The sequence below is a fragment of the Cynocephalus volans genome, chromosome 3 (genome assembly GCF_027409185.1).
Source record: "Cynocephalus volans isolate mCynVol1 chromosome 3, mCynVol1.pri, whole genome shotgun sequence".
Taxonomy (NCBI): Eukaryota; Metazoa; Chordata; class Mammalia; order Dermoptera; family Cynocephalidae; genus Cynocephalus; species Cynocephalus volans.
The window spans coordinates 115,671,036-115,686,938 of record NC_084462.1 but is presented as its reverse complement, the minus strand read 5'-3'; the positions used below and the strand labels follow the sequence as shown (position 1 = coordinate 115,686,938).

At 36.3% G+C, this 15,903-nt stretch overlaps 1 protein-coding gene across 3 annotated transcripts in view; it reads right to left on the bottom strand.

Annotated features, from left to right (window-relative positions):
* G2E3 (G2/M-phase specific E3 ubiquitin protein ligase) overlaps positions 1 to 14,867 on the bottom strand; it is a 53,834-nt gene extending 38,967 nt beyond the window's left edge. For 2 of the 3 annotated variants that reach the window (XM_063090536.1, XM_063090537.1), the window contains exon 1: positions 14,756 to 14,867. Coding sequence is in view for 1 of the 3 variants with exons in the window: in XM_063090534.1 (XP_062946604.1) it covers positions 4,133 to 4,169 (37 nt within the window). In the remaining 2 variants the exon portion in view is untranslated. Of the gene's footprint in view, positions 1 to 4,132; positions 4,174 to 14,755 lie in introns of all 3 variants that reach the window. The other variant, XM_063090534.1, reaches the window with a different exon arrangement.
* Between the last annotated feature and the right edge of the window lie 1,036 nt (positions 14,868 to 15,903).

The window sequence follows — 15,903 nt, the reverse complement described above, 5'->3', positions numbered from 1 at the left end:
CTAGAAAAAAAGACTACAAAACTAAACCCAAAGCTAGCAGAGGAAAGGAAAAAATAAAGATTAGAGCAGATATAAACAAAATAGAGAACAGGAAAACAAGAGAGAATGAATGAAAACAGAAGTTGGCACTTTGAAAAGATCAACAAAATCGACAAACCTTTAGCTAGACTGGCCTAGAAAAAAAGAGAGAAGATTAAAAACACAGCTTCCATATTCAAAGCAGTATAGTACTAGCATGACAGACATATGAATCAATAAATAAGAAAGATTCCATAAATAAACCCACACATCTATGGTGTACTGATTTTCAACAAGTGTGCTAAGACCAATCCATGGGGGAAAAATAGTCTCTTTAACAAATGCTGCTGGGACAACTGGATAGCCATAAGCAAAAAAATAAAGTTGAACCTCCCACCTCATACCATATACAAAAATTAATTAAAAACAGATCAAAGACCTAAATGTAAGAGCCAAAATCATATAATTCTTAGAAGAAAATGTAGGGGTAAATCTGCATGGCCTTGGATTTGGCAACAGTTTCTTAGAATTCACATGACATTAAAAGCACAAATAACAAAAGAAAACCTAGATAAATTGAACTTCATCAAAATTTAAAACTTTTGTACCTCAAAGGACACTACTATCAAGAGAGTGAAGACTCAACAGAATGGGAGAAAATATCTGGAAATTACATAACTGATAAGAGTCTAGTATGTATTAGAAACTCTTACAACTCAATAACAAAAACACATAAAATTTTTTTTAATGGGCAAAGAATCTGAATAGACATTTCTCCAAAGAACATATACAAATAGCCACTAAGCATTTTAAAAGATGCTTAACATCATTAGTTATCACTCAACAGGGAAATGCAAATTAAAACTTCACACCCACGAGGATAGCTATAATCAAAATGTCAGATAGTAACAAGTGTAAGCAAGGAGAAACAGGAACCCTGATACACTACTGGTGGAAATGTAAAATGGTGTAGAGCACCTTAGAATATCATCCAGTAGTTCCTCAAAAAGTTAAAGAGTTACCATATGATACAGCAATTCCATTCCTGGGTATATATGCCAAAGAACTGAAAAGAGATGTTCAAATAAATACTTGTACACTAATGTTGGTAGAAGCACTGTTCATAACAGCCAAAGTGGAAACAAACCAAACATCCATCAATGGATGGGTGAATGGATAATCAAAATATGGTAAGCCATACAAAGGAATATTATTCAGCAATTAAAGGGAATGAAGTACTGATATATGCTACAACATGGATAAGCCTAGAAACATTATGCTAAGTGAAAGAAGTGATGCACAAAAGGTCACATATATATGATCGCATTTACATAATGGATTACGTTATCCAGATTAGGTAAATCCACACACATTGACAAAAAGCAGATTAGGGGCTGCCAGGGGCTGGGGACAGGGAAAAGGAAGAGTGACTGCCAAAGGAGTACAGAGTTTCCCTTGGAGGTGATAAAATGTTCTGGAACTTGGTAGTGGTGATGGTTTCACAATACTATGAATGTACTAAATGCCACCAAATTGTACACATCAAAATAGTTAAAATGGTGAATTTTATATTATGTTTATTTTATCCCCCCTGCACACGCAAAAGACAACTTGTGGAGTCAGAGTTAAGACTCAGCTCCACACTTTTTTTAAAAAAAATTTCATGTATTTATAGTATACAACATGATGTTTTGAAATATGCATACATTGAGGAATAGCTAAATGGAGCTAATTGTCATATGCACTATATTTCACATGCCTTTTATTTGTGTTGAAAACACTTAAAATCTACTCTCTTACCAATTTTTCAAGTATAAAATATATTAACTATATTCACCATGTTGCACAATATTATCTCTTGAACTTATTCCTCTTGTGTAACTGAAATTTTGTATTCTTTGACCAACATCTTCCCAATCTTTGCAACGCCCCACCTCCACCCCCAACAAACCATTCTACTCGTTCTACTCTCTGCTTCTACAAGTTCAACTTTTTTAGATTACACATAGAAGTGAGATCACACATTGTCTTTCTGTGCCTGGCTTATTTCACTAGTCTTAGGACTCCATTTCACCATCTTGAAAATGAGGACAACAGTACCTACCTCAAACTATGCCTAATGAGGATTAAATGAGACAGTATATATTAAGATAATTAACAGGGGGTGACAAATAGAACTGAATAAATGTTAGTATTATAATTACTAATCTTTTCTGTCTTTTGTTTATTTATACAGAAAATTTTTATTAATATGCTAATGAAACAAGTAGAAAATCATTACCTAAAGAGAAAAGACTCTGAGGATCTCAAGGCAGCATATCCATATAAGATGAAGGACGCATTCTCAAATCTCTAAATAACTGCATGAAGCAGAAACTCCCTATCTGCCCCATCTCCTCTAACCACTCCATGCTGAAATGTAACCTGACCAAGTAATTAACTTTTATTATGTTAAACCATTAAAACTTCAGGATTTTCCTATTACAGTAGCTAGTGTTATTTACCTTAACTAATACACGTAATCAAGAACAGATGTCACTCATATGTGTTGAAAAAGTACTATAATTTGTTAACAGGCTGCTCACAAAACAGATTACAGGACTGTAAGGAAACAGCATAAGTTAATATTTAGTATTATAAAATATCCTCACTATATTGCCCTTCCTCACTTCAATTTAATAAGCCATAACGCAAAGCCTCTCCCCTAACCCTTTAAAAGATTTCAGCTCCTCTTCCTTCCTCATACAAAGGAGCTGTCCACATTAACTTTAGCAAATTGCCAATTGTTCATATTGGACATTGTACCAGCAGCTCCAACATTAACTCCTTCCTCCCCAGTGCCTATACTTTTTGCCACAAGTATCCATGCAGCCATCAAGAAGAGGAATACATGGAATGAGCTGAGACTACAAAAGAGAAGTAGTCCTCGTGAATTAGCTGAGACTACAGGAGGAGAGTAGGGGGAGTCCTCCTGAAGAAACCAGGATGGAGGTACTATCTGCTATATGCTGTGGACCTGTGGCTTTCCATTTGTTCCCCTTTCCTTGCCTCTCTTCACCTAGTATGGAGGGCTGCGAATGAAGAAGAGACCAGGTTCCAGGCATGCATTTTTATAAGTAGATTACTTTTGTATTTATCTGTACTTTGCTGGTTTTTAATTTTTATGTTTAAAATTCAGTAAAATTGTTCTGACTTCATTATATTTATTCTTAAGATCACCTTCTATTATAGCAAATAATACTGCCTTCCATTATAATAATGAAATAAAGTTTCTGCTTTAAACACATTCATGTAAGTGAAAAACGGAGTTAATTGCAGGAAAAAATATCAAGTAAATAATAGTAGGGACATTTGCATTTGGCAAATGCATAAAGGTACTCCATGAATTATTAAAGTTTCAGAATTATTAGCATAGCTGATAGAAGTCTGGAGGTAGAGCAGGAAAGTGGAAGGAGATTTAGGGGAATTAATTTCCTTATCCAACATAACGTGAAGTCAACAGATACTCTCTAAAAGGGAACGTCAAGATACAGAGTTTTAAGTATAATATTTTAATTTTAGAAGGAATCAGAAAAGATGTAAGAAACAGCAAATGAAGGAGATGTTTAGCAGAGGGGTATAAAATAACAATTTAAATTCCTCATCTTTCATGGTAGCAAGTCAATAGATACTGTTTATAACTAATTTATGAAGAAAACAACAACTAAAAGCAGAGGTCAAAAGGGAGCACAACTATTTGGGGAGATGTTGTGAGCTCTGAGAATTAAGTTTTCCTTTTCATGTTAAACTTTTGTGTATTATTTAAATTGTTCTCACTTGCAGTTTTCCTTTTATAAAAATAGGCGGTAAAAAAAATGAAAAAATTATATTTATTAAATAATTAAATGGTTTTATCAAGATACAAACCAAGTCTGACAAGTACATATACAGAATGCAAATAAAATTTGGCAAGTAAATTGTCCACTGATAGCAGATTTTGTTGAAAAGAATATACAATATTATACTTTAGTACAAGGACATATGAAGTAAGCATGCATGAAGGAATTCATTCCTATTGTTTAAGTAGCACTTTAAAAAGGCATATTGTAATAAAAATACAGTTACAGTTACTTACCAAGGTTCTGTGAATCACCAGGCTTATTTTCATTCATTTTACTAGGAAAAATAAGAACATATCAATATAGTCATCTTAATTTTTAAAGTCTCAAATTATCCATTTTAATTTAGTCAATGCATGATGACAAATAAGTCGCATAACTATTTCGTACTCTGGTACTGAATTTCCTCACCTTTTACACATCTAAGACCAGTAGTTCTCCACAACAGTTGTAGAGTCTAGGGACATTTGTAAAATTGGAGGGAATGTTTTTTAGTTGTCAAAAATTAAGATGACTATTTTTATTTAGTGGAAAAGGGCCATGATTTCAGGGTCCTGCAATGAACCAAACAGTTTTACATAGCAAAGATTAGTCTAATAGTCTAAATTTTCAAATTTCCTGGTACATATTCAAATAGCTTTAAAAAAAAAATCATCTATTTATAATGATGTTAATCTAGAACCCAAGCCCATTTTACACATAAACATCAAGTCTTTCTTTTTGCTTGCTATACTAGGACAAAATGAATATTTCCAGACCTACAACTCTAATGCAAATCAAGGAAATTTGTGTTTAATTTTTGCTCAAACTTTACCAAGTATTGTTCATTTAGGGAAAAAAAATCACATCATCAATAACAAAGTCATTATTCAAATTTGAGTAGCCTATAAAAAAATCATTTATTAGTCTACATTTGTGGCTGTTACATTTGCAGGGATTCTATACAGAGCTGCAGGCATCTGACTGTCTCATCACATCTTCTAGTATGGTAGCGCTCACCTATCTACATACTGAAAGACATTAATCTGTCCGTCTCCTCACTCCCCACTAGTTAAGCAAATAAAATTACTTACAATCATCACCAAACACCACTAGGTAAATGTAATCTCATTTTAAGTTTCTAAAACCAATGCTTAGAAAGGTTAAACACTTCTCCAAGATCACACGGCTAGTAAGTAGGAATAGACTAGCCCATAACTGAGTGACTACAGAGTATACTATGCTACTTAACATAAAAATAATGAAAGAGTACAAAAAATAATACAAAATATTAAATATCAAAGGAAGGACAAAAACCACAAATAAGGATTGCTATGAAATTTCATTCAACCTAAGACACACCACAAAATGTAGGGCACACATTATTTTATGAAGACTGAGTAACCCAATTAAACTGATAAAATGCTTTCTTATAATTTAGAATATTTATTTCATACTGACTATAAGACGTTTTGGATTTAAACACGGATTTGGTCACATAACATTTTTGTACCTTCAAAAAAAGTCACAGTCCAACTCTTTTGAATCACTTTGACTCCAAGCCTACAATGCTTTTTGTTTTTTTCTTACAAAATCATCTATTCCATCAAAATTGGCATTTCTTAAAAGAATCTATAAAACAATTTAAGAGACCGGTTTTAAGTAGGCTTTGCAATTAAGTTAAGTCTAGCCTTACCTTTCCTGGCCCCTCTCCAAAATAATTAATGTAGGGTTAAAGGAATAATTCTTTATTGTCTCCTGGATTTTTTTTTCTTTTTTCTTTAATACTCTACGGGTATATAATGACACTTTTGATATTTATACATGCTAATACAACGAATACAGACTACCTTAGCTGGTCAAACTGACTGAGGATCACAGCCTGTAGAATGTGATTTTAAACATGTTAAAAGGAGTGTCGGGGAGGGGGTACGTCCATCCTAAAATTGATAAAATACAGTAGGAAGAAAAAAATCACTCTTTTATTAGGACTTCTCTGTAATTTAACATCTGATGAGGAATTCAGCCTATCATAAATTCATCCATACACAAGCATTTACTGCAGAAAATTCCATAAACACTACATGATAAGCAGAAATTCACCCAAAGAAAACATAAAAATTTTAATGTACAAAATGATACTTTTTGTCAGTATACAACAACACAGATTTGTGATCCCATCCCTCCAACCTGTAACTCCTTACAGTCTCCCTTCTATGGGGAACTACAACTATCTAGTGCTTACTTTTAGATTTATCGCAATTCAGAATGATTGAGGTTCACAATATAGGCAACTTTTGTAAATTCTCTGAGGGTAAAATCACCATATCATTTAGCACAGTGCAAATAAATATTTGCTGAATGCGACTGATATGCATGCTAGTGATAGTGATATGACTGGGCAAGGGTTCCAGCATAAGTTTTCTTTATAAAGAAATCCCAGTTTCCATGTGGTTACATATTCACTTCCTCTTCCCTTTCCCAGTGAAAGAACCCAAGGAATCTCTCTTGGTGAATATTATGATGAGGGGTCTGTCTAGGTCTCTATAACATGTGTATGGACAACTATGTTACCTAAAATAAGTTATCTGACATTTCTTGTTACTTGCTAGCCTCAGAACTTTGTACTAAACAACTGCTTTCTCATCTTTACAAACATAAAAAAACAAAAATGTAACATAAACCTCACGTGACACCAAAAGTAGCATTAGAGTACATAAAGCACCATGTGGAAAAGCTTCCAAATATCATTGGCTACAAGCTGATCACAAAAATCTCCAATGCTATCAATACAGGAATAGGAAAAGTTTTTCCTATGCATGTTAATATCTAATAAGCACTTTGTATAGTTTTTCAAAGTGCATTAATGCACACTATCCCACACAGACCAATGGAATCCAGAAATAGATCCATATTTTTCTTGTCATCTGATTTTCAAAAAAGGCACCAAAGCAATTCAATGAGGGAAAAATAAAATCTTTTCAACAAATAGTGCTGGAAAAACTGGATAGCCATACGGAAAATAAGTGAACTCTGACTCATACTTCACACCATAAACAAAATTAATCTCGGATCGTAGACCTAAATGAAAAGCTAAAACCACATAAGTTTTAAAAGAAAACACAGAATGTCTTCATTACTTGGGGATTGGGAGAAGTTTCTCAGGATACAGGAGTCATTTAACTATTGAGAAAAAGATTAATAAATTATACCTCATATAACTAAACTCATCAAAAGACACCACTAAGAAAGTGAGGGAGGAAATATTTGTAAAAGATCTATCCAACAAAGACTTATATATAGAATAAAGAAACTCCTACAACTTAACAGTATAGAGGTGAACAATCAAAGAAATAGGAAGATACATAAGTGGCTAATAGACAAATAAGATAGTCAATATCTCTGGTAGTTAAGATAAAGCAAATTAAAACCACTATGACAGACTACTTCATACCCACAAGCATGGCTAAGATTAAAAAGACTATCAACACCAAACACCGGAAAACATATGAAACAACTGGGGAACTCTCATAAATTGCTGATGGGAATGGAAAATGCAATAATCATTTTGAAAAGTTTTGGCATTTTCTTCAAAGTTAAATATTTACCCATACATCTATCCTTTCATGCATTAATTTCACACCTAGGGTATCTGTCCAAGAGAAATAACATGTCCACAGAAAATTTTATATAAGAATGTTCAAAATATCCTTCTTCATGATACCCTGAAACCGGAAACTCCCAAGTCCATCAACAAGAAAGTAGATAAACAAATTGTAGTATATTGATACAATACTACTCTCAGCAATGAGAGGGAACTGTTGAAAGATGCAACGAAATAGATGAATCTCACAGACAGGCTAAGGGAAAGAAAATATACACTGTTCAAATACATATGATTCCATTCTTAAGTTCTAGGAAAGGCAAAATTATTTTATCATGAAAAATATCAGAACAATGCTTCTCTGGGGGTGAGGGGGAAGGGGAATGACTGAAAAGGGACACAAGGAGAATTTCTTAAATATCTGAGTTTCACTGGGAGGATTTAAGCAACTTTGATACAAAGAAGAAATCTTGATTTCCAACAGATGTACAGAGCTTCAGATAAGGGCTTTCTGAACACAAGATTCTTTACTTCCCTTAATCTTAAAGATTCCAAGGAAACAAGACTCTGGGTCCACTCTGTAGTCTAGACCTATGTTGACTCCTTAACATACAACCCAGGGTTTACTTTCAGCCTATCAAAACACTGCTTCATTTAAATCTGTTAATGAATTAAATTCATTTAAATTCACCTAAACACTATCCTCCTCTAAAAATCTGCAAGAATTCTAATGTGTCCTTTGGTGAGAAGTCCTGTGATTCCTCTGGCCTACAATCTTTCTCACTGCAGTGAGTCAATAAACCTAACTTTATCCAACTACAGGTTTTTCTCTGATGCTTTTTAGGCTGATTGGGCCAGGGCAAAACAAAGAATAAGGCAAATGACACAAAACAAACAATTGGTGAATATAGATAAAGGGTATATTGTTGTTCCTTATACTATTCTTTCAACTTTCTCTAAGTCTGAAATTATAACAAAATTAAGTTACCCAAAAGTTGAATGTTCTAAAGAAATTCCATAATTCATACTTGTGACCAGTTTACATTAGTTTTCTTCCTAATCTCCAGCATCTGAAATAAAACTTTCGTTTCTTAGTCCTGACTGAAGATCACTTTTTTTCAAACAAGTCTCCAAAACAAAACTTTGGAAAAAAAATAATGACTACTCACATATGTTTGTGTGGGATTTTATAATTTGTTTCAGATGTTTTACTTCACGTATATGAATTTTGAGACTTCCTAAGTAGAATGAGGAAAACAACGGTAAGTATATGAGAGTACTTCAGAAAGTTAGTGGAAAAACAGAATTAAAAAACAATACAAATCTTTCCATGAACTTTTTGAAGACCCCTCACATATCACAATAACAGTTCAAATCTTAATAACAGACCTGGTCTTAGAAATAATATAAAACTGTTTCCATCCTCAGGAAATCGACAATTTAGTGATGTTCCAGGAAGACACTGTCAAGAGGTATTCTGAGTCTCTTCCACTGCTTACTTTCACTTGGTCAGTCATTGATACAGTTTGATACTCCTTTCAGAAGATACAGCCTGATCCCCCTCTCCTTCATTGTGGATGTGCTTAGTTTTTGATAACTTGCTTCCTCCAAAAAGACTGTGGCAGAAATGACAACATATGACTGTTGTCATAAAAGTCACTATGACTTCCTCCTTGCTCTTACCATGGTTCTGGAGGAAGCTAGTTGACATGTCTTTCAAGATGCTCCATGGAGAAGCCCACTTGGTAAGGAACTGAGGCCTTCTACTCTAAGCCATGTGAATGAGCTATCTTAGAAGAGGATCCTCCAGTCCCAATCAAACATTCATATGACTGCGGCCTGGCTAACAGCCTGAGAGCAACGTCATAGGAAACTCTATGCTAGAACCACACTGCTAAACTGCTCCCAAATTCCTAACCCACAGAATCTGTCAGATAATAAATGTTTATTGTTTCAAACCACCAAGTTTTGGGGTGATTTGTTACACATCAATAGATAACTAACACAAGAAAGTAAGCCAAATTTCATCTCCTTATTGGTTCAATCTTTTGTTGTACATTTGTTGAAATTTACTATTTCTTCTGGAATCAGTTTTGTTAGTTTACCTAACTTGTTTCACCTATTAGAGTACAATTGTTCATAGTTGTCCTTTTTGATGTTAATCTGGCTGAAATTACCAGAAGCCAAGCAAAATGTGTTTTGATTATTTTTCTAAATGACTGAGAACTCCACCAACTTGAATATACATAAGGTAGAAACTTGCCCTCAGTTGAAGTAGGGTGATCCATCTAAACAGGTGCTAATTTTACAAACCTAATTCTCTGTTTTTCACATGAGTTTCAGTAAATCCATAATTTCTTCTAAGTTAGAATCGTATCTTTTGTATTAAAAGCTCTGGGCCAACCTAAATTTCCTGACGGATGTAGTAGGAAAGCTTTGAACATCACTAGATGACAGGAATTTTTCAGCTCTGTTATAATCTTATGGGACCACCACTGTATATGTGGTCCATCATTGATTGAAATGTTATGTGGTACATGACTGTACTAATATATGCTATAACATGGATAAACCTTAAAAACATTACACTTAATGAAAAAAGCCAGACACAAAAGGTCACATTTTGTATAACCCCATTTATATGAACTATCCAGTATAGGTAAATACATAGGGACAGATGTGTACTACCATATAATTCAGCCAAGCAAAATGAAGGCATATATTCATTGTGCACAAATATCCATTGCAGCTTTATTTGTAGTAGCTAAAAACTATAAACCTAAATATCCATCAACAGATGAATGGATAAAACAAACTGTGGTATATTCATACAATGGAATACATTTACTTAAACTCATTGAACTGTACCCCTAAAATGGGTGAATTTTACTGCAAAAAAATTGTGTTACCAAATAGACGTTTAAAAGTTAACAACTTTCATGTTTTAAAAAAGATGTCTGTTTGGGCTGCCCCGTGGCTCACTCGGGAGAGTGTGGAGCCGATAACACCAAGGCCACGGGTTTGGATCCTACATAGGGATGGCCGGTTGGCTCACTGGCTGAGCGTGGTTCTGACAACACCAAGCCAAGGGTTGAGATCCCCTTACCGGTCATCTTTAAAAAAAAAAAAAAGATGTCTTTAAATTAAAAGGAAAATAAACTTATCGTTTAAATTAAACAATAAAGTTACAAGTTTATATTGACCTAAATATATAACTAGTCCTCAAGAAACAAGACTTCCCCAACTCTCAACCTCCCATATATTGGCTCCCTGTGCCCACTGTTCATGGTTCTTCATGATTACAATATCATCCAACAAACAAAAAGAACTTTCCAGCTTGGCTTCCAATAGTCTTGTGATATATGACTTCAAAATTCAAGAAGAAATAATGTGGTCTCTTCTGCATCAGATTTGCAGCTCTGATTCAAATACTTGCACTACTTTGGCTAGAGAAGGGGTGAGGGATGGGAGCATATTTGGACTGTATGCTCCTTAAAGCAATCCTATACACTGTCCTTAGAATGATGTCCCTACATTGTTAGACAGGTTTTCAAAGAAAAGCTTATGGGCAAGGAGGTCAAGTAATAGTTTTAACTGTTCAAACTGAAAAGGAAAGGCAAACTTTTCTGTTTTTTTAATTCCTAACATTTTGAATTAAGTTACTTTTAAATTACATTTAACATATATCACTTATAATTTTAAAAATTGCACCAGGAGGAAACTAAATATTAAAAAAATACATTTTCAAAGTTACTAAATCTATTGGTGCCTCAGTTTTTCCATCTTAATATGGGGATAATATTAAAAGGGTTGTGAGGATTAAGTGAGAAAATAGGTATAAAGCATTTAGAAGTCCATGAATACTAATAATATTTGCTTCTGATTTTTCCCACTTAAAATGTCTTCTGGGCCCATGATTTCAATACAGTCAAGTGTCATTTAATGATGAGGATGCATTCTGAGAAATACCTTGTTAGGCGATTTCACTGTTGTGCAAAAATCATAGAGTGTACTAACACAAACCTAGATCATATAGCCTATTACACACCTAGGATATACAGTGTAGCTGTTATAATCTTAGGGGACCACCATCATATATGCGGTCTGTCGTTGAACAAAACATCATTATGCGGTGCATGACTGTTCTTATTTTTCCATGTCTGTGAAGTTTATAAATCATACACTATCAGTAAACTCTCTACTAAACTACATATAATTATATTCTATCATCTCAGAAAAAAAGCAGTCTTTTTTTTTTTTTTTTTAACTTTTTCAGTCTGTTTTAGTCCGTTTTGTGTTGCTATAACAGAACTACCTGAGACTGGGTAATTTATAAAGAGAAGAGGTTTATCTGGCTTACGATTCTGGGACAGCAGCATCTGGCACCAGCCTTAGGCTGCTTCTACTGATGGTGGAAAACCGCAGGCAGCTGGTGGGTACAAGCAGTTCACATGGCGAGGGGAAGCAAGAGAGAGGAAGCAAGAGAGAGAGAGAGGAGGTGCCAGGGTCCTATATACAACAAGCTCTCGTGGGAACTAATAGAGCGAGAACTCACTCATTACTCCCCGCCCCAGGGAGAGCATTAATCCATTCATAAGGGATCCGTCCCCATGACTCAATCAGTTTCCAACACTGCCACATTGGGGATCAAATATCCACATGAGTTTTGGAGGGGACAACACATCCAAACTCCATCACAGTCATTAACAGAAGACACAATGTGTTAATTGTACAAGGACACACTGTTCCATACTAAGCACTGCAGACATAAAGGACATAAAGACGAAGAGGACAAGAGTTCTCAGTCTAGTGCTGTTCATAACTAAAATGCACTGAGAAAGAAGCAATTGGCCTGGGGAGTCTTGAAACCCGTTCGGGTGAAATCTTGAGGAGAAATGAAAAGACAAATGGCAAAATATGCATAAAAATAATAAGAGAATCGATTTGGAGAATTACAGTGGTGTGATGGAACATCAGCAGGATGCAAAAGAGTGGTGTGATGGAACATCAGCAGGATGGAATATTATGAAGATGAAGCTTGGAAAAGGAGTTTAGAGCCACACACTGAAGGTCTTTGTAAAAAAAAGAAAAAGCTAAGAAATTAGAATTATATATCATAGACAATGGAAGGACATCAGAGATTTTCACGGAGCAATATGTGGAGGAAGACTGCAGAGAGGAGGCAGGAAGCATCACTTTTAAAAAAAAGGCATAAACTTTCCAATTAAATCCAGTTTCTGACCTTAGTTCAAATATTTTACTATCTGTATGAGAACAAATTACTAAACCTCTCTTTTCTTATCTGAAAATAATAGTTACTTCAGTGGTATTGTGAAGATTAATGAGATAATGTATGTAATGTGGTTTGTACAATGCTTAGTAACTTAATATAACTGGAGAAGCATATGTATGATTTACTATGTGCCACAAACTATTCTAAGGTCTTTATATGTATTAAGCCATTTAATTCTCACAATAATCTTACAAGGTAGGTATTACCCCATTATACAGCCAAGGGAACTAAAGCACATCAAAGTCAAACAGGTATCCTGTGTAGAGATGGGATTCAAACCAAGACAATCAGGCTCCAGTTCCATGTCATTAAACAATTTATAATGTCTCTCTAGGAAAGATCTTTTAAAAAAGACCAGTTTTTTAAATTGGTAGAATTTTTTAAACTTTCAGTTAAATATGCAGATTCTTCAACCCTGTCCTCCAAACCTACTGATTCAGACAATCTCTGAAATTTGAAGTGCAAGAATCAGCATGTAACAACCTCTCCAAGGTAATGTATACACAATAAAGTTTGAAACTCACTGATTTAGGTAGGTAAAGCAAAAACTCAATGAAAAGAGTCCAAGTAGGGAAAAGGAACAGATTAGGACGTAGAGATCAATTTTTATAAAATTACCATTTGCTGGTAGCTTATATAAAATGAGCGGAATGGCTGTCTGCAGTCCTTAGGGAGGTATAGCCAATGTCTCTGTTGCAGTCTTATTTAAAATGTTTATAAACACTGATTATTTAAATATATTCTTCCTGGTAAACACCAAAAACAAAAGTTCATTAGCAGGGATGCAGGGATTGTGGGGTGGGGAGAAGAGGAGGCAGAGAGGCCAACACTGGATGAAGGAATGTCTTTATTCTGAATTTTTATTAAGCCCTACTTTTAGAAAAGATATTTAAACATTTATATTGTACAGCACCCCGATGTTAAAAATTTAAAACTTAAAAGGAACTTAAAATATCTCTTCCTATAAAGCAACACAAAATTGGTGTGACAGTTTTCAATAAGGCAAGATATAGGACTTCTACAAATTTAAACTGCTCATTTATAATTTACATTTAGGGTAAACATTTAAACTACTCCAGAAAGCATGGCTTTACTACGGCGTTACATTCTTTGATATTTGAGGTAGTTCATCGTTAGAAATAAACCCCACAAAACAACAAAAAAGAAGAAAACCCGATTCTCGAAGCATTTGCAGAGTACTTCAAAATGACTCCATAATAACCCCGTTGGCCAATGAATGAAGGGGATGAAAAGGCAGGGCGGTGGAACTAAACCTTATCCCTATTGTTAGCAAACTAAGACCCTTGTAAATCACCGCTATTACTATAGACAGTTTAAATGAGCAAGAGTCTAGGATTTTTGCGGTACATGAAAAATGTCAACCGTGAAAGAAAAATATCCGGGCTTTAAAAACAAAGGATACTCGGATTTCAGTTTAAATCCCCACCAGGCATTTCAAAGACTGTCACTTCCCTGCGGTCCAAAGTAATGAAGACAGCTCTGGGTATCTACTCTTAGGAGGAATTCCAAGTCACGTAGAGCATCTCTTATTCTAAACCCAACCCCAAGCTTCCACCTTTAATAAGGGAAGACTCTTTTATCTGTGGTAACGCTTTCACAATGAGATTTAACTACTGTTGAAGTTTCAGCATTGGCCCCGAACTGGTGGAAATACTAAACCGCAATTACGAAAAAAATCCGAGACAGCGCATAACCAAGGCTCCATCTCGGGGTCCCGCCGGGCCTCCGAATCCTCCATACTTAGGGTTGGCTGGCGTGCGCAAATGTCGGGAGCGCTGACCAGGGAGAAGCTCTCCAGCGCCCCGACTTCCCAGTCTCCACGCCTGACCCCAGTACAAGACACCCCCAAAGGCATCTTGAGGTCCCCGCTCCGCTGTCCGGCCTTGAGACCCCCTGTTCCAACCGACGGCCTCGCTTCTCGCCCTGGAATATTCCGTCTCTTACCGTTCCCAATTTACTCACCAAGTCGCGCTAAACAAAATTTCCACAGCAGCCGTGCCACTTTTCCCTTCTCACGCTAGGCCGCTTCACGCCAGGCCGCCTCACGCCAACCGCAAGGAGCCCCATCCAACGGCCCTCAGGATTCAAAATCGCCCACTTCCGTCCGCAACCCGGAAGGAACGATCGGCCCCGCCCCTGAGGGGCGGGCCCGCGGAGGCGCCAGCCTTGGGGAGGGCGTAGTAGCGCACCGGTTCCCTGTACTGGGCCGAACTGTGTCCTTTTCTCCTTGGTTTCTTTTATCCCGTCTTTTCGGGGCGGTTACTGCCCAATGGCTCTGGAGAGAATCCTCTTGTTTCTGAAATGGACGGAGACATGCTGAAATTTCATCACCTGCAACAAGTGGGGAAAATAAAAGCACTAGCGGAGCCCGGAGATTTTCTACCCCTCCCCTCGCCCTTGTGTAAATAACCGTAGCAGCAAGAAGGAAAAATAAATCCTCCACATGCTTAGTACAGGTTTTTCTGGGCCTTCTTAGTTCTATCCCAGCACAGTCAGGACTTTTAACATCTTTCCCTCCCTTGTTTGAGGAAAACAAAAAGCCAAGTGCACTAATCACCCCTATTCCAGCCACAAATTGAAAGTGGTCGGACCAGTTTCTGGTCCCAAATAAAATATTTGAAGACAAGTGTTAGAAAGCGATAAATCTTTTCCCCCCTCTAATAAAGGATCATTTTACAAAATTGTTACGTATTGCCTTGTGAGATTTCTGGGACAAAGGTGTCATTTTCTTTTACCGAGGACCACAATATATCCTTGCTCCAGAATGTCGTAAGCTGTTGAAGGGATACAACTGGGAGCTTTAAGAAACGAAGGTAAGGACTGGACCTGCTCTTGGGGCGGGGGCGGGGTGTGGGGAGTGGGGAGTAAACAACCCTGACCTTTAGGGCTGTGATTGATGCTGCTACCAGATCATCCTCACATCCAATAGTGATTTACCTAAACTGATTAGTTCAAACCAAGCCTTAACAGCACACCAGTCTCTGTCAAAAATATAATTTGAGGGCCGAGGCCGTGGCGCACTGTGCGGCGCTGGGAGCGCGGTGACACTCCCGCCGCGGGTTCGGATCCTATATAGGAATGGCCGGTGCACTCACTGGCTGAGTGCCGGT